The sequence below is a fragment of the Sorex fumeus genome, unplaced genomic scaffold (assembly GCF_029834395.1).
Source record: "Sorex fumeus unplaced genomic scaffold, SorFum_2.1 ptg000165l, whole genome shotgun sequence".
NCBI classification, from domain to species: Eukaryota; Metazoa; Chordata; class Mammalia; order Eulipotyphla; family Soricidae; genus Sorex; species Sorex fumeus.
In genome coordinates, this window is record NW_026606222.1 from 699520 (window position 1) to 719193 (window position 19674).

At 45.6% G+C, this 19674-nt stretch overlaps 1 protein-coding gene across 2 annotated transcripts in view; it reads right to left on the reverse strand.

The window, feature by feature from the left end:
* Positions 1–19674, reverse strand: part of SHISA9 (shisa family member 9) — a 261789-nt gene that overhangs the window by 15146 nt on the left and 226969 nt on the right. Inside the window, exons 3-4 of one of the 2 annotated variants that reach the window (XM_056107412.1) lie at positions 13945–14100; positions 5940–5987 (exon numbers count right to left, since the gene is read on the reverse strand). In XM_056107412.1, the coding sequence (XP_055963387.1) occupies positions 5940–5987; positions 13945–14100 (204 nt within the window). The remainder of the gene's footprint in view (positions 1–5939; positions 5988–13944; positions 14101–19674) is intronic. The other variant, XM_056107413.1, reaches the window with a different exon arrangement.

Here is a 19674-nt window from a genome sequence, read left to right on the forward strand (position 1 = left end):
TGATAGCCTCTCAGTATCTATATTGCAAACCCAAAAGTAGAGAGAGAGTATGGGGAAAATTGTCTGCCATGGAGGCAGGGGGAAGGGTGGGATGGGGGGGGGGGTGGTAATCCTGAAGACATTGATGGTAGAGAATGCGCACTGGTGGAGGGATGGGTGTTCGATCATTGTATGACTGAAACTCAAACATGAAAGTTTTGTAACTATCTCACGGTGATTCAATAAAGAAAAAAAGGAAAAGAAAACCCTGCAAAGTGCTAGAAACCTTTGGAATGAATGGCATCTAATGGGCTCAGCCTCTGCAGGGTCTACTTGCAAAGGTAAAGGTAAAGGTAAAGGCCCTCCCGTTGATCGTCGATTTGCTCGAGCGGGCCCAGTAACGTCTCCATTGGAGACTTTGTTGTTACTGTGTCTGGCATATCGAATACTCTCGGTAGCTTGCCGGGCTCTCCGAGAGGGGCAGAGGAATCGAACTCGGGTCGGCCATGTTGGCCGCTTGTAAGGCGAACGCCCTACCGCTGTGCTAGCAAAAATGTTGATTGCAATCTTGCTATGAATCTCTCCATGGCAGAAAGTCCCACTACCAACCCTCTTCATGCCCTCTGGGTGCCCAAGGAAGCTCATCCAAATGCCGGTACTTGCCGTGTGCTTTTCAAAAGAGGCTGAACCCTGGAGCTGGTGGGATTTGATCTTTATTAAAAATACATCACTTCCATATTCTTTACCTGCTCTGTACCCTACCACGCAGCAGAAAACCAATAACCCAAATCAGAAAATTGCAAAACCCTAAATTTCATAAAGACATATCTATATGCATATATACATATATGCTTTTTTGGGTCACACCCAACAATGCTCAGGGGTTATTCCTGGCACTTCACTCAGGAATTAACACCTGGCAGTGCTCGGGGGACTATATGGGATGCCAGGGATCAAACCCAAGTCAGCCTCGTGCAAGGTAAACACCCTACCTACTATACTATCGATTCAGCCCTTAAGAATCATATGTTTTGCTTTTTTTGTTGTTGTTGAGCAATAGCACAGCGGGCTATTTGCCTTGCACATTTGCCTTGCACATTTGCCTTGCACGCAGCCAACATGGCCGACCTGAGTTCGATTCCTCCGCCTCTCTCGGAGAGCCCAGCAAGCTGCCGAGAGGATCTTGCCCGCACGGCAAAGCCTGGCAAGCTACCCGTGACGTATTCGATATGCCAGACACAGTAACAACAAAGTCTCACAGTGGAGATGTTACTGGGCCGCTCGAGCAAATCGATGAACAACGGGAGGACAGTGTCAGTGACTGTGACAGTTCACACACAGTAGTACTCAGAGATGCTCCTGGCTCAGGCAGTACTCCTAGATTTGCACTCAGAAATTACTCCTGGTTGTGCTTGGAGAACCCTATGGGATGCCGGGAATTCAGTCCAGGTTGTTTCCATACAAAGTAAACGCCCTCCCCGCTGTACTATCACTCCAGCCTGTAAAGTCATATTTTAAAGCTGCTTTTAGTTAGTCCAACAGACCCCTCACCCACCCACATCACATATTTGTTTTTATCTTGTGCCTTATGGGCAACTCTTAGATGGACATTTATTCCCAAACTATATCAACTGTCTTAGGGGGAAAGTAACAAGGATTTATTCAGTATCTATTATTTACTAGACACTTTCTCAGACATTTCATGTACACTTAAACACTCTCAAAGAAAGGGAACAAACAAGTAATGCTTTTTATTTTCATTTTTATGACAAATGTGAATCACTCTCTCAGTTTGGCTACCACATTACTCCAAACCACAGTTAGAGCAGGACACCGGACCCGTACAATGGCCCACTGAGCATTCTACCACTAGCTGTAGTCCCAACCTAGAAAACAGTCTGATTTCTGCAAGCAACAAAAGTAATCACTCACATTTGGAGAATAGCACAGGGACACCGGCTTTAGTACCCATAATCCATTAGAAAAAAATGTTGACCTAAACTTTAGTTGAAGAGTCAATGAGCCAATCCAGGGGTCAAGGCACTTGCCTGGCACACACAAATCTGATCTAGGTTTGATCCCCTGAGCACTTCCAGGGGCCACTTCTGAACACAGAGCCGGAAATGGCCCCCTGAGCATCCCTTAGTGTGACACAAACCACCTCCACCTGCCTCCTCCGGCAAACAACATCGAACTTCTTCTGATGTGGGAATTACATAACAAGGTACTGGCTTCCATCTTGGAACTGGTCAGGAGTGCAGCAACAACAATGACCACTAGGGGGCGCCCTACACGGGACCCTAAAGTGGAGCCAACCTGTAGGTTTGTTACCACTTCATCTGTAGCAGTTAGGGATCCCCCCCATCAGAATTGAGTTCTATCAGTTCAGGTGGCAGCGGGAACCTGGTGTCTTCAAGGCCCTTGTCCCTTGTCCTGGGAAGCAACTCCTCTTTCTTCTCCACTTCTACCCAACATGGTTTTCCAGAAATCTTGGTACCCTACATCCTGGGATAATAGTCCATCCTTGGTACCCTGCATCCCGTTAAGATAATAGTCCATCCTTCTGAGAGATAAGTGACATCTAAAGTCTCTGAAGGAGCAATAGGACAGTAGAGAGGGCATTCGCTTTGCATATGACCAACCCGTATTTGATCCCCAGCACCCCATATGGTCCTCCAAGCCTTTAATCACTGAACTCAGAGCCAGGAGAAAGTCTTGAGCACCCCTGCGTGTGGCTATTACCCCCCCCCAAAAAAAAGATGGCAGGAGGTGGAAGTTTGGGGCCATTCAAGTCCCCACTGCAACCCCATCCTCACAGAGACTCACAGAGGCTGGAGAGAGAGCACCTGAAGAGGCACAACCACCCTGGGGAACTTGGGTTTGCCTTCTCTCAGACCCTTTTATCTTTTTGGACAAAGCTGTGCATATCAAGACACATAGAGCAAGGGAAGTGGGTAGAGCTAGCCCAGCTCTGGTTTGAAGAATAGACCTCGTTTTTTTGCCCACCTTGAAATGGTTTCCAAATGCAACAGCCAACAACATGCGGGTAGAAGGAAATTGCTGACTGTCCCCTGACACTATCACGGGAATCACAATGTCTGTTTTTTTACCGGGGGGGGGGGGGGAATACGTGCCTCAAGTTAGTAGGTCTGTCACATTGCACATTGTTTGCTTTTCTAAAAATGGACAATACCATGTGAAGAGTTATTCTCTAACACAAGACCTGGAAAGTTGCCTCTCTCGAGACAGTAAGCTGGTAATTAGGGGCCTCTTGGTGGAGACCCAGTACAACCTCACATCTCCTGCACCCACAGAAAACAGGGGGCCTCTGAGACTCTGAGACCCTGAGCAGATAACCCTCTTCAGAACCTTCACACCAAAGAAAGACATGGAGAGACCCAATCAAAGGGTCTTCGTTATCCAGGAAGACTTTCCTACTGGGGCAGTTTTCAGAGCATGGTCCCCAAAACGGAAGCACTACCCTGGCAGGGAACCTGTTGACAGTCCATGCCATCTCAAAGCCCCATGACTCAGCAACTTGGGAGTTTGGCTTTGGAATCTCGGTTTGAACAACCCTTCAGGAGGAGCTCACGATGTAAGGTTCAAGGCTGAGAAAAGAACTGGCTTTCTGCTCCAGACTTCCTGCCCTCCTGCACTTACTCCCTGTACTAATAGTTTCTGTTTTATTTTGTTTGTTTTCCATTGGGGACCACTAGCACTGTATAGCACTGTTCTCCCGTTGTTTATCGATTTGCTTGAGCGGGCCCAGTAGCGTCTCCATTGTGAGACTTGTTGTTACTGTGTTTGGCATATTGAATACATCACGGGTAGCTTGCCAGGCTTTGCCGTGTGGGCAAGATACTCTCGGTAGCTTGCCCGGCTCTCCGAGAGCTACCCGTGACATATTCAATATGCCAAACACAGTAACAGCAAGTCTCACAATGGAGACGTTACTGGGCCCGCTCGAGCAAATCGATGAACAACGGGAGGACAGTGCTATACAGTGCTATAGTTGGGGGCCCACACCCAGTAGTGCTCAGGAACTACTCCTGGCTGTGCACTCAGGGATCACTCCTGGCAGGGTTCGAGGGATGTTGGGAAACAGTTTTCCCCAATGTACCTGGACACGTTGTGCACCGGGTCCAGGCAGACATGGGGCGAAGGATGATGGGCACATGGAGAAACACCCTCTGGGAGCAGCTGATGGCTGTTCACCTTATTGCCAAATACACACATCTTTTATAGAGGGTCTCAGCTTACAAGAAAGTCCAATCACATGAAGTTCAGTATTGTTGACCTATCACCTCTCCAGGTCTGCTTTGCCCCAGTCCAATCCCAATCAAGGTTAGATGTTATAGTTAGGATGAGTTGCTAAGCGTACATGACAGTTTCTGTATCTAGGGCTTATGTGACTAGGAGGTCGAGTGAGGCTCAAGGCTGGACACCTGGTGCTGGCTGACAGCCTGTTCTTGCCAACTTTCCCCAGATACTCCCTCTTGTGAGCCTTCGCTTCTGAGCTGCTTTGCAAGGTCGGGTCTCATCTGCTCCAGTGCCTGTCACCATGCTCCACAGAGGGACCATATGGGGTACCAGGAATCAAACTGGGTTGGCTCTGTGCTAGCCAAGTGTCCTACATGCTAACTATCTCTCCAGCCCTGCCTTCTCAGTTTCTTACAGACCCATATGTCCATTGTCATTTCTCCATCCTCTACCCACCCCACTGTGGGACTCGGCTCCCTGGGATGACTGCAAGAACCCCCAATTGGTGTCCCTAATTCCAGTCTATCCTCCCTCAAATCCAGTTTTTACCTGGTATCCAGAACGATCTTTAATGAGAACAAAATTGGCCATGCCAAGTATCCTGCCTAGAAATCTGTCTCATCTTCTCATTGGTTCCAGTTCAAGTCACTCAAATGCACTCCCCACCTCTTCACCTGCTTGAGTCAGTTACATCCTTCCTACCTCCAAATCCAACAAAGCACAGAAGTGAAGTAAAGAATCAAGTTTCTGGTCTGTCCCAGAAAGAACTGTTCCCTGAGCACCCCAGGGGGATTAACAACCTTGGAGCCAGACAGACAGGCAGACAGAATGGGTTCAAATTGTTCCCCTGCCACTTTGCAGGCATATGAATATAAACAAGCAAGAATTATCTTCCATCAAATGCCATGTCACCATCTCTAAATGGCAATGACAATAACTACCCTGCATGGTCCCTGGAGAATTCAGTGAGAAGATGATGTGAAGAGAGATGAGTGAAGCTCCTGGCCTTTTATCAGGTACATAGTAGAGAGGGGAGTTACCTTCAGACCCTCTCACCCAGCTAGTGGATCCCCTACCCTAGACTCAAGTCAACCACGGTGGTGGTTTCTGCTGCTTCACAGACATCCCTGGGAAAGTTCAAACTCACCTTCTGTCCCCTGAAGGCAGATCCTTCCCAAGACTCAAACAAGCTCTGTTGCTCTCTCCCTTGGGAGTTGTGATTTTCCCCTGCAATCATGGACTATGTGTTTTTTCCATTTTCCCCATTGTGTCTTTTGCGGGGAGGTGTGGGTTGAGCAACACTTGACTGTGTTCAGGTCTTACCAGCAGCTTGTCCTTCAGGGTCACTTTGGTGGTCATCAAGCACACAAAAGCAAATGTCAAACTTTCCATTTCTCTTACCTGGGATTTTTTTCTGCACAAAATTTTCCTTCAGACACCAGATATTGGCAAGTGAAGAGTAGGACAGTTTTTCAACTGGCGCTGGAGTACAGCACAGCTACATGATTGTGTGCACATGAGTGCGCACACACAAACACATACACACCTACATACTGAGCTGAGACAGACTTGCAGGTCTACCCAAGACAGACACACGTGTGCACTGGATCACACAGACACCAGGACACACTGGGCCCGCACTGAGCAATGTCAACTTTGACAACACCTGGACGACAGAGCTACAAGAATCTATACGGTACCTTTTGGTGACTTAAGTGTCGCCACTGCCCAGTCACCATCAGAACTTCCTAAAAAAATAATAATCAAGAGATGCTGATCTGTTTCACGGTTTCCCCCATTCCACAGAACCCTTTCCTTACCCCCAGGCAATCTGCAGACTCCAAGGAAAGGAGGGGTCCAGGCCCCAGGGGATCCAGAGAACCAGGTGCAAGACCCCAGGACCAGTGCAATTATGAGAGCAGCATTTTGTACAAGACTTGGAGCATGTCAAGAAAGCAACACCCAACAGAAGATCAAAAGAAGTCCCTGGGGACAGACCTGGCTGCTGCCTCCCATTCTGTAAGGGCAGGATTCTCTGGCATGAATTTAAATTGCAACCCTCGAAGAAAAGAAAGGAATCTCTGAGTTACAAAAGGTCACTTTGGCTAATGATAATGCTCTGTTGAGAATAGACGAATGTGGGTCCCATTTCGCTGGAAAGAATCAGGCGCCTTGTGAGACCCCCACGTCAGGGCTGGGCCAGGCTCTGAGACCTGCAACTTGGAGTGCTGGGCAGTAAAGGAGGGCAACGACTGCCACCGCCCCTGCACAAAATCTTTGTTTGCAGAACATTGCTGAACTAATGAATGACTTGGTTTCTCCAGAGAGTCACCATTCCTAAAGAATGGAGGTGTTCTACCAGCTCAAGCAGGTTATAAATATGTTTCTCTACATGGAATTCTGTTTTAGTGCATAGAACAAATCTGGGGGAGGGAGCCGTCTAGCCAATGATAACAGGCCCCATGGTGACCCTTTTCACAAAAGGTGCAGAGAATGGCTCTGCAAGATGGGGTTTTCTCAAAGTGAGGCAAACCTGCCCACGTGTCTGCACAGCAACCTCTTCCCATTGGCTGCCGGCCTAGCCAATCAGGTGGACCACTCCATCCATTTTCCTTCCTTGGGAATCTACCAGGGAAGGACCAACTCCTCAACACGTCTGCAGTTTTTAGTGCTCTGGAGCGGGCTGCCAGCTGAGAGCAGAGGCAGGGAACAGTCTGTGATCTGAATGATTACAGGGCACAGATCCGGCCCCATTTAAACATTTCTGGTTGGCCTCCCAGTCGTGCCGAAGGACACTCAAATTGCCATGTTCCCCCTGCGGATGTGAACTGTACACCCTCATCACACACTGCAGAGGGGAAATTGGAGTGACAGGAGCAGGGTGACAACGTTAACATTAAGGAGGACCCGCCCGGGATGTGTTAGCTCCTCTGCTCGCTCCGAGTCTCACTGGCATCTGCAGAACATGAGGCCATCTCCCCTGCGTAGGTGGAGACAGACAGAACTCAATCCCTGACCCAAAGAATCTTAACCCCATCTTCTCCCCTGGCCAAATCTGTCTCCACTGGTCTTGAAGGCAAGAAACACCTGGGGGCTATCTCTGTCCCCCAATACCTAAGACAATGAAGGTCAGTAACTAGTTCCTTAGGTCTATTCTAGGAATAGCAATTAATAAGAGGGTGGAGAGCTATCAAATTTCTCAGGAAAGTCCTACAGCGAGCATGGCAGGACTAGAGGACTGTAGATACAGATTTGTAAGGTGAAATTTAAATATTCATCCAAAGGACCTAGGTGTGGGAGAGGCACGCACAAGGGAACTTTCTGAGATTAAAATAACTCTTTTCTTTTTGGGTCACTCCTGGTGATGCTCAGGGGTTATCCCTGGCTCTGCACTCAGGAATTACTCCTGGCAGTGCTTGAAGGACCCTAGAGGAGACCAGGGATTGAACCCAAGAAGGCCACGTGCAAGGCAAATACCCTCCCAGATGTACTAGCGTCCTGACCCTGAAACAACTCTTATCCATACTGTGGCACCAGTTAGAACAGTGCATGGGTATTTCCACCAGCTACTGTAAAACTGCAACCTGTGTATTTATTCCACTGTGGGAAGTTGTACCTCAATTATCGTAGACTTTATGTGTCTCCTACCATGGTTCTATCCAGCATAATGGGAAAACTTTTGTTTTCAAAGAAAATCAATTCATTCTTTAGTAAGCAACCCCTCAGAAATAGAATGAGAATGTGTTTCCTGAATCTTTGCAGGTGGGGAGGTCAGTCGTGTGCTTCATTTCAATGTCAGAAATTATTCTGTGGAAGATGAAATTAATTCCTGGAAAGAACATAGGATTCTGAATCGGGCCATCTTCAATGTAACCCTTAGCTCTGCCATTTACTGAAAATGTGAATTCTGGAGAAACGACTGAATTCTACTAAAGTTCCATTTGCCCGCCTGCACACAGGTGGGACTAAATTTCCCACAGATGCAAAAAGATGACAGGTAGGGATTTGAGTGGTGGTATGTGCTCCCTTTCTGTCAAAACATAAAGGGGAAAAAAATGAAACTGGTAGAAAGCTGTCAGCGGCTGAGGCCTCTTGCCCAACTTAGGTTTTATACACGTGATTCCTAGCAAGAGAGGAAGGGGTCCCAGCAAGTGTGCTTTCCAGGGTGGATCCCAGGAGGTGTATCCCAGGTCCTCCTGGGAAGTGTACTTCCCAGAGTGTATCCTAGGAAGTGTATTGCTCCTGTGGTTTTGCAAGCGTTCTTGGAAAATGCAACATGGTTCTGGCAAAGGGTGTCTGGTCTGTCCAACAGGATTAGAGAAAATATTTTCTTATAAATATCTTTTAAGTTAAAAGTAAGGGCACCACAGCATGTTATCCCTAGTGCTGATGCATCCTATTTCTTTCCCTCACGGAGTGGGCAGGTTGCATTGAAACATCTAATGGGCACATGGTCAGGAACCTCTGGCTGTCCCAGGCTTACATTCTCAGGCACCTCTAGGTGCTGGAAAACTGGACATGGAAACAAATAGGAGAGAAATGCCGATTTCCTGTTTGAAAATCTCATTGGGAATTGCAATTCAAGGAAGAGGGGTTCTTCTAGTTCTGGAAGCAGGGATCTGCCATTTCTACTCTACGGATTTCCACACGCTTCCGTATTTACTGAGGGCTGATATGTATTAGACTAAGTACCATATCATGAAATTTGCCCCAAGCCACTAAAGATGTGCCTTATTCTTCTCTCCATTTTAAAGATGGGAACACTGAGACCCTAGGAGGCTATACGACTTCTGTCGTTCCTGGGCAAACATCTCAGGTAACTCTTAAATCAGGTCTTCTGTGACTGTAGAGCTCATTGATCTGTGACTTGCATGCCTATCTCCTGACTCTGGGGTGCCTGTCATAGTTTATAATTCACTGGATTTCTAAATACAAAATGTATATTTTGGGGGCGTGTTTATTAAGTCCCTGAAATTGAGCTAGGGAGATATTGACAAGGGGAATATATTTGTTTCCTGTCTCATCGGGACCTACAATTAAGGGACACTAGATTAAATATTTGGAAGATGAATAAATCAATTCAACAAATGGTCACTCGATCCCTATCAATGCCTTCTGTATAGAATCTAATCAACTTTAGCCTCGCACCTCCCCCCACTGTTGAATGGGGACCCCTTTGGTAAGACAAACCATTCTGCAGTGACATGCTAGGGATGAATCCTAAGTCTAAATTGCAGAAAGGAAGGAATTCTCTTTCCACTTAACCTAAAGTGATTCCAACAACCAAACAAAATGAAGCAAAATGAGATAGAAATGAAGACCAAGCAACTGGTAACCACTCTTTCTCCTGAGCTTTGAGAAAATGGATTCCACAAATTTAATGGCCTGTGGGTGTTCTAAGTAACTAAAATGAGGAAGAATTGTTTAATTTTCTCATTTTAAAGATAGGCTGGGGCTTGGAGCTTGGAAACCATCTATTTCGGCAACTTCATTTTCTCCTAAATAAGTTGATGTCAGAGTTTCAGTGACCAGCTCGAACCCACCCAACGTTCTAGAGATGAAAACTGCCAAGAGAAATGTACTTTCCAGAGGCATGTTTGAATTTGGCAGTTAACCCTAAAACCTGTCCCTGTCTGTGACTGCGCTGAAATTTTGAGAAAATGAGCCTGGATATGAGTGGCTGCAAAACTTTCACTAGCAGACCCTTTTCCCAAACACTCCTCTCTTTTAGGTGGTAATATTTCATCAATGATATATTTCACCATTCACACCATGGTCACATTAGACCTTAATAAAGAACCCTGGATAGATAGAACATTTGAACCTCACTGCTGTAGGATTTGAACCTCACTGCTGTAGGCTGACTCTGGAGTCTGGGGTAAGACATTGGGTTAAACAGTCTGACAATTTGCTCCTCATTGGACTTCCCTAGCTAGGGGATCACCAGAACCTCTACGATGCAGACAAAGCCTGGAGTCTCTCAACAGAGAAGGCAGGAGAACAAGAGGGACATGTCAACCAAATCCAGTGCTGGGGAGGGATCCCCAAGGGAGAGGTATCAGAGATTTCTGGCAGACATTGGTGTGTTTCCTTCTGACAAAGCTTTTCTTTGATTCCTGGCAAAGCCAAGTTCATTCATTCATTCAGCCAACATTTCAGGAGAGTCTGCTTTTTGGAAGAAAGGGTTCTGCCAGGAGTGTCAAATAAATTTTCATTCCTAACTCTAATTGAAAGAAACTGAAGACACTTTCCCTGTCCCTGTCTAAATGCTGGGGAGAATGAAGAGACTGTCGGAAATACCAGTTGTCACTCAGTAAGTGAGCTACTTTAGGTATTGGGATACAGTGGGTCTAAGTTAAATGAAAGAGTTTGTTAGAGTAAGATGACCAGTTCAAAGATAAAAGGATGTCTGGGCCAATATTTTCTTTTGGTACCAAGAGAAGTATTAAATCTACGAGCACACTCGATTTCTCACCTCGGTGTGACACTCAAAAAGGCAGATGTGCTACCTAACAGTGCATGAAGACTTCTGCAGTGAGAGGCAGTGACTCCCTCTCTCATAGGCAATAGATGAGCTGCAACAACGTTCGTGTCCTCCTCGGAATAGATGACTCTGATAGAACACATTTGGACGCACCTGCTATGCAAATGCACAGTAGAGAATACAGAGGGACCAAGTGAGCCCCGGGTGTAGATGAGGGTGGAGCAGGGGGTTAAAATTCAACATGCCAAGTGTGAGTGCAGTCTACAACCTGCAGCGACAGTGTCTTTTTTTTTTTCCTCTCTGCAATCTGCTGCAACCTCTCTCTCAGAATGTTTCTGTCTGGGTGTCCTTGGAGAAGAATTCCTAAAGATAGATTTTATATGCTCCCAGAACTAACCAGGCTCCAGGTGTGGGCAACCTGTCCACTGGGCACCTAGAAGTTGTTTTATGAATCAAACTCACTGACTTGGTGATTGATTCTGCAGCCCCCGGTTACCACAAATGTCCCAAACATGGAACATGTTTCTGCTTTGGTTTCTTGGCTGAGTTCAGAATGGAAACCCTGTAGCACTCCCATTTGTTCATTGATTTGCTCGAGTGGGCACCAGTAACGTCTCCATTGTGAGACTTGTTACTCTTTTTGGCATATCGAATACCCACGGGGAGCTTGCCAGGTTCTACTGTGCGGGTGGGATACTCTAGGTAGCTTGCCAGTCTCTCCAAGAAAGATGGAGGAATCGACCTGGGTTGGCCACAGGCAAGGCAAATGCCCTACAAATTGCTATCACTCGAGCCCTGAAGCCCTATTTTCTCATGCTTAAATTGATCTGTGAATGTGTCCCCTCCTAACTGTAGTGAAAGGGCTTGGGGAGGCAGATTAGGAGATGGAAAATGGGTAATAAGGGGAGGCTAAGGTCTGGGGTCTCCTGCTGTCCAGGGTTTTCCAGAAGCCAGCAGGACTAGGGCTGTCGTGCTCTAAGAAACAAAAGCAGAAAGATGATCACGTGTGATTAAGGGCATCTTGGCCCATGGAATTGTTTTCCAATGCTGGGGCTTTGACATCTCTACCAGGAATGAGATCACTCACTCCACACTGGAGAGAGAAGTTGTGAAGACACTTAAAAAGAAGATCTTTCTGGGGGACCTGAGCATGCTTTGAGCTGGCAGTCAGAAAAGGGTCCATTCAGGGATGGTAGGAGCAGTAGAGGAGGAGGGGGCTTGTTGATGGGAGGAATATTCTTTTCTGGTCTGTCCTAGGATGCATGAGCGACTGTGTCTACTGGCTAAAGGAAAAGAGAAAAGTTCTGTGTTGTCCGATTCTGCGAACAAGTAAGGTATGAATCCAGATTGGTCTGGCTCTTCCCAGCTCTTTTCAAATAAGCTCAGGAAAGCTTTCCAAAAATGCATCTTTCACAATGCTCAGGAATGAGGCATTGTACATAGAAACTCAGGTTTGACGACATTGCCTCTGAGACAAGGAAGAGAAGCAGAACTCACAGGACACCATGGGAGAAAGGAATCCCCCTCTGCAAGAGCACTTCAGAAAAAGGGAGAGTAAGTCCCTTGATGACCAAGAGGGGGTTCAGAAGCAAGCATTTGAGATGGGATTTTATTGTCCCAAATTTGGGACTGATGCCATGATTTTCCTCCACGACTCTTGGCCTCAGCTTCACATGTGATCATCTAGAAAATTCTGATGGGCCTGTCTAGAACCCCCACTTGTCCAATTCTATCAAACTCTCTAAGGTGGGATGGGGCATTGGCATTTTTCGACTTGAGGTGATGCAAATCCTCCACATCTACCACAGAGAACTATTGGCTCAAGGACTCCTGAGGTAGCCACGGCCAATCAGGATCCACCCACTTTGCAGTGCTGCTGCCTCTGTCTAATAGAACTTTTCCATGAGCGTGCTGCTGTCAACTTGGGTACAGGTAGGGTCACTGTGACATTCCCTCATGTCCTGGGAAGGAGACTGGGGGGGGGGGAGAAGAACCAAGGCTATGGGAGGAACTATCAGGGGGACAGTGATTAAAGAAACAGGCTCCAGTCTCAGCTCTGCTGCTCACAGGTTGCTTGGATTGGAGGCAAGTTAAATCAACCTCCTAAGAGTGTCAGATTCCCAGTCTGAAAATCAGGACAAGAACCTGTGCTTTCACAGCAGTGAAATAATAGGAGAGAATATATGTAGCATCTGATGCAATGTCTTGCACTGTGTGAGAACTTAATTATTAAGGGACCCAAGCTGCTCACCCGAAGAATCATTTCCACCCTGCAAAGCAGAAGCTGCCTGAGATAGGAATAAGTTTGAGTGCTGACTTCCCAGAGAGGGCTGCGCTGTGTGGAAGTGGAGGATGAGCTTTGAAGGGGCAATACGTGGGAGACTGAGGGACTTGAATTCTAGGTCTAGGATCCATGATTCTAGAGATTAATTTACCTGGGAAGAAGGTGGATGTGAAAAGGATTGAGGGACCCAATGGGCATCCAGGTCCTCCCCAAAACATAGCATCCCCTTTCAAAATGCCCCTCACCACCCACCCTACCACACACATGGTCACTTGATCTGGGCATAAGGAAAGCAATGGAGGGTCTCTAGAATTATTCTGTATTCCAGAGAGAGGTACTCAGAATAAACAGAGCTCATAAACACATGTGATATATGTTATATAGAGATGAGATATCTACATAGTGAAGAGGAGAAAGGAGGAGGAAAAGAAGAAGGATAATGAGAAGGACAAAGAGGAGAATAAGAAGAGGAAGAAGAAAATGAGGAAGGGGAGGAATGGGAGAAGACAAAAGAGAAAGAACAGGAGCAGGACATGAATAAGGAGAGGAATAAGGAGGAGAAATCAAGGAAGAGGAGGAAGGAAAGGAAGAGTAGGAGGACTGGAAAAGGAAAGGAAGAAGAGGAGAAGAGGAAGGAAAAGGAATACAAGAGGGAGGAGGAGGGGAGGAGAAAGAGAATGAGGAGGAGGAGGGAGACGAGGAGAAAAGGAGCAAAAAGAATAAGAAAAGGCAAAGGACAAGGGGAAGAGGAGGAAGGAGGAGAGGAAGAAAGAGAAAAGAGAGAAACAAGGAGACAAAGAAGAAAGAGACGGAAGATGAGGAGAAAGAAGAGGAAGCAAAGAAGGAGGGAGAAACAGAGAAAGGAGTGGAGAAAGACATTGGAGAGAAAGGGCTGAAAGGAAGAGAGCCGCGGGGAGGGGGAGCAGGGGTTACTTACCCACTGCTTTCAAGGAGGCGTACTTGTTCAGCTCTTTGCCGGGTGGCTGCTGCTCGTAAGGGTTGGAGATCTGCCCCAGATTGGGGTAGGAGTGGGGGTGACCCATCTGCTGGAGGAGAGGGGAGGTGGGGACTGCGTTGTTCATCTGGGTGGGGTCTGGAAGAGAAGAGACAGAGGGCATTAGTCATAGAGGAGACAGAATCTCCCTCTCACCACCCCTCCTGTTACCTCTCTGGACCCCTGAATCTTAGAGCATGAGCAGCAGAGCATGCACAGCTGCCTCTGGAACATGGGACTAAGGAAGGTGGGCGGAGGGCACGGTCCATCTCCAGAACTTCCTTTCCCTTAAATGAGCAGGGGAGAGGGCGAGGAGGGAAGAGAACTAAGACAGACTCCTGCTCCACGTGCTTGAGTGCCCACAGCTCTCCATGGGCACCTAGAGGTGGTTTCACGAACCAACTCACAGACTTGGTAATTGATCCTGCAGCCCCCGGTTACCACAAATGTCCCAAACAAGGAACATGCCTGTGCTTTGTTTTTTGGCTGAGTTGGGGCTTCTTTTGTTACAGAAACAATATATGCATTAGTGGGCCAGAGAGATAGTACAGCACAGAAGGCAGTCCCCTGGACATGGCCAACCTGGGTTGGATCCCCAGCATCCCAAATGCCCCCCGACTCCCCCACCCCAACAAGAACCACCAGGAGAAATACCCGTGTCTGTACACGGATATTTCCAGGAGTAACCCATGAGCATTGTGGGCATGGCCCCCAAACCAAAAGGTAAAGGTAAAGGCCCTCCCGTTGATCGTCGATTTGCTCGAGCGGGCCCAGTAACGTCTCCATTGGAGACTTTGTTGTTACTGTGTCTGGCATATCGAATACTCTCGGTAGCTTGCCGGGCTCTCCGAGAGGGGCGGAGGAATCGAACTCGGGTCGGCCATGTTGGCCGCTTGTAAGGCGAACGCCCTACCCGCTGTGCTATCGCTCCAGGCCCCCAAACCAAAAAAAAAAAAAAAAAAAAAAATTAAAAAAAAGTTTTAAATGGTGTAAGTATGGAAGTGTCTTTGTGTGAGAGTGTTTGAGCATGGTTTCAAACTTATTTTTAATAGGGTCTTCTTCCCCTCCCAGGTCAGTTAACCCGCCAGTATTCAAACCCGGGACTTGGCTTTCTCCGTGCAGCACCACAGGCATCCTCTAGGACCCTGGGACAAAAGCAACCCTGAGCCTCTTACTCTCGTCCCCAACAAAGTGCCAGTCTTCTTCCCCTCCCAGCTAACAGGCCCCCCCCCCAACACACACACATATACACCAGGTTCCCTTGGGGCCCTGCCTCTTCGAAAGTGGGCGTGGCTTTTGTAGAAGTGGGAGTGGCCTGATTTTAGGTGGGCAGCTGCTCACGCCTCAGGTAGTTTACTCATACCAAGAAATCTAGTGTAACATCTCAATTCCCATACCTACACAAAAACATGAAGAAACAAAGCAAATCCCCAGCAAGTGGGGATGAAGATGAGAAGAGTCCAGAAGCCTTAGTTGGCGCTACTCACCTAAAGGACCTCTCTGAGAAAGAATTTAGATATGAAGTCATGAAGATGTTCAATGAACTCAATGAAACAATCAGAAAGATATCCAGTAACATGACAGAAACAATCAAGAAATTAGGGGAAGGAATGATAGCAGAAATGTCACGAATAAAAGATTCTATAGATGAAATAAAAAACTCAGTCTGTGCACTCAACAGTAGAATGACCACACCTGAAGACAGAATCAGTGAGCTGGAAGATCAGCTGCACCAAGCCAACAGGCAACAACAAACAATGGCAAGAGACATCAAAATAGCTCTAAAGCGAATCAGAGTCCTAAAAGATGATTCCAAGAAGAACATTAGAATCATTGGAGTACCAGAAGCTCAGGAAAACAATCCCAATGAAAAGGCCACGGTTAAACAAATCATTACTGGGGCTGGAGCGATAGCACAGCGGGTAAGGCGTTAGCCTTGCACGCAGCCAACATGGCCAACACAGGTTCGATTCCCAGCATCCCATATGGTCCCCCGAGCACGGCCAGGAGTGATTCCTGAGTGTATGAGCCAGGAGTAACCCCTGAGCATCGCCAGGTGTGACCCAAAAAGCAAAAAAAAAAAAAAAAAAAAAAAAAAAAAAAAAAAAACCAAATCATTGCTGAAAAACTCCCAGAGCTGGAAAATGCAGCCATTCAGATTCAAGGAGCCAGAAAGGTCCCAGCAAAAAGAGACCCTAACAAAAACACCCCAAGACATATCATAGTTAGAATGATTGATGCCACCGATAGCGACTCAATACTGCAAGCAGCAATGTCAAAGAACAAACTCACATACAAAGGAGCACCCCTTAAATTCACAGCAGACCTATCAGAGGAAACCCTCCAAGACTGAAGGCAATGGTGGGATATAGTGAAAAAACTCACTGAAATGAATGCTTCATCAAGAATACTCTATCTGGCTACACTCTCACTCAAACTCGAAGGAACGGTACACTATTTTCTAGATATACAGCAGCTCAGGAACTTCATAGACTCAAAACCAAACCTAAAAGAAGGGCTAAAGGGGCGACTATAAGACAAGACAAACCCTACAAGCACAACAGACCCTTACAGGAAGATGACACAAAACCCCATAACAATAATCTCTCTTAACATCAACGTTCTAAATTCACCAACTAAGGACACAGAGTGGCAAAATGAATTCAGAGACAGAAACCAACATTCTGCTGCCTACAAGAAACTAATCTCACAGTCAGAACAAACACAGACTCAAAGTTAAAGGATGGAAAACAATCCTGCATGCAAGCAGCTCCCTCAAAAAAAGCTGGGGTGGCCATACAAGTATCCATAACATTAATTTCAGGTTGAAAAAGATTAGAAGGGACAGCGAAGGCTATTTTCTATTCATCAATGGATACGTACAACAGGAAGAAATCACACTCTTAAATGTATACGCACCTAATGAGGGAACAGCTAAATATTTAAAACAACTGCTAATAGATTTTAAGGAGGACATTGCTAGCAACACAATAGTAGCTGGAGACTTCAACATCGCCTTATCACCTCTGGATAGATCAACAAGAACAAAACTCAGCAAGGAAACATTGGCATGAAAGAAGAAATAGAAGAAAAAGGGCTTATAGACCTATACAGGGTCTTACACCCCCCAAAAAAGAATACACATTCTACTCCAGTGCACACAAAACATTTTCCAAAATAGACCATGTGCTAGAACACAAATCATACCTCAATAGACTCAGGAAGATAAAATAGGATCAACAATCTTTTCAGACCATGATGCACTGACGATAGAAGTAAAGCACACAGAGACACGGAGAACCAAATCAAACACCTGGAAATTAAACAACTCAATGTGGAACAATGAGTGGATCAGGAAGGAAGTCAAGGACGAAATCAAAAGATACCTGGAAGCAAATGAGAACGAAGACACAAGTTACCAGAACTTATGGGATTCAGCTAAAGCCGTGTTAAGGGGAAATTTATAGCTCTGCAAGCATTTCTCAGGAAGGAAGAAAGGGCCCAAATAAACAAATTGACTTCAAAGCTCAAGATCTTAGAAAAAGATCAACAAAAGGAGCCCAAATCAGGAAGAGGAAAAGAGATCATAAAACTTAGAGCAGAAATCAACGACATGGAAACCAAAAAACAATCCGAAAGATCAATGAAACCAAGAGCTGGTTCTTCGAGAAAATAAATAAGATAGATAAACCACTAGCAACACTTACAAAGAGAGAGAGAGAGAGAGAGAGAGAGAGAGAGAGAGAGAACCCTAATGAACCGAATCAGAAATGAGAAGGGGGATATCAGTACAGAAAACAAAGAAGTGCAAAAGATAATCAGAAATTACTTTGAAAGTCTGTATGCCACCAATCGAGAGAACCTAGAAGAAATGGATAAATTCCTGGATTCGTATCATCTCCCAAGACTGAATCAAGAAGATCTAGAGTACCTAAATAGACCTATTAACATCAGGGAAATTGAAACTGTAATCAAAAGTCTTCCCAAAAACAAAAGCCCCAGTCCAGATGGATTCACTAATGAATTCTTCCAAACATTTAAAGAGGACTATTGCCAGTTTTCTCAAGATTTTCCAGGAAATTGAAGAAACAGAAACTCTCCCAAACAGTTTCTATGAAACCCATATCTCTCTAATACCAAAAGGAAACAAAGACACCACAAGAAAAGAAAACTACAGGCCGATATCCCTGATGAGGACAGATGCGAAGATTCTTCAACAAAATACTAGCAAATAGAATTCAACAACTCATCAAAAAGATGACCAAGTGGGACTTATCCCGGGGATGCAAGGATTGTTTAACATTCGGAAATCAATCAGCATAATCCATCATATCAACAAAAGAAAAGATAAAAACCATATTACATATCAATAGATGCAGAGAAAGCATTTGGCAAGATCCAAAACCCCCGCCAAAATTGGTATAGAGGGAACTTCTCTCAAAAGCCATCTACCACAAGCCTACAGCAAGCATCATCCTCAATGGGAAAAAACTGAGAGCTTTCCCCCTAAGATCAGGGGCGGGACAAGGATGCCCACTCTCTCCACTGCTGTTCAATATAGTACTAGAAGTACTTGCAATAGCGATTAGGCAAGAAAAAGATATTAAGGGCATCCAGGTAGGAAAGGAAGAAATCAAGCTCTTACTATTCGCAGATGATATGATACTATACTTAGAGAACCCTAAAACCGCTACCAATAAACTCGTAAAACAATAGACTTGTATAGTAAAGTTTCAGGCTATAAAAATCAATATCCAAAAGTCCATGGCTTTCCTATACGCAAATAGTGAGAGAGAAGAAAGTGATATAAAAAAAAATCCCGTTCACAATTGTGCCCCAGAAAGTCAACTACCTAGGAATTAGTTTAACTAAGGAAGTAAAGGACCTGTACAAAGAAAACTACAAAACGCTACTTCAAGAAATAAAAGAGGACAAGTGAGAATGGAACAATATCCCTTGCTCATGGATCAGGAGAATTAACATTGTAAAAATGGCAATACTTCCCAAAGCATTGTACAAATTCAATACAATCCCTATAACAATGCCCATGACATTCTTTAAAGAAATGGAGCAAACACTCCTGAAATTCATATGGAACAATAAGCCCCCACGAATAGCTAAAGCAATTCTTGGGAAAAAGAAAATGGGAGGAATCAACCTCCCTAACTTCAAACTCTACTACAAAGCAGTGATAATTATAACAGCTTGGTACTGGAACAAAGACAGAGCTGCAGACCAATGGAACAGGGTTGAATATACTGACATCTCCCCCCAAACATATGATCATCTAATCTTTGATAAGGGAGCAAGAAATGTGAAGTGGAGCAAGGAAAGCCTTTTTAACAAATTGTGCTTGCAAAACTGGACAGTTACATGCAAAATATGGGCTCAGATCTCTGCCTAACACCATGTAAAAAAGTAAGATTGAAATGGATTGAGGATTTCAACATCAGACCGGAATCCATAAGGTACATTGAAGATAAAGTTGGCAAAACCCTCCATGACATTGAAACTAATGGTATCTTCAAAGATGTCACACCACTGTCCAAGCAAGTGAAAACAGAGATAGACAAATGGGACTATCTTAAACTAAGAAGCTTCTGCACCTCCAAAGAAGCAGTGACCAAAATACAAAGACAGTCTACAGAAGGGGAAAGGATATTCACCCAATAC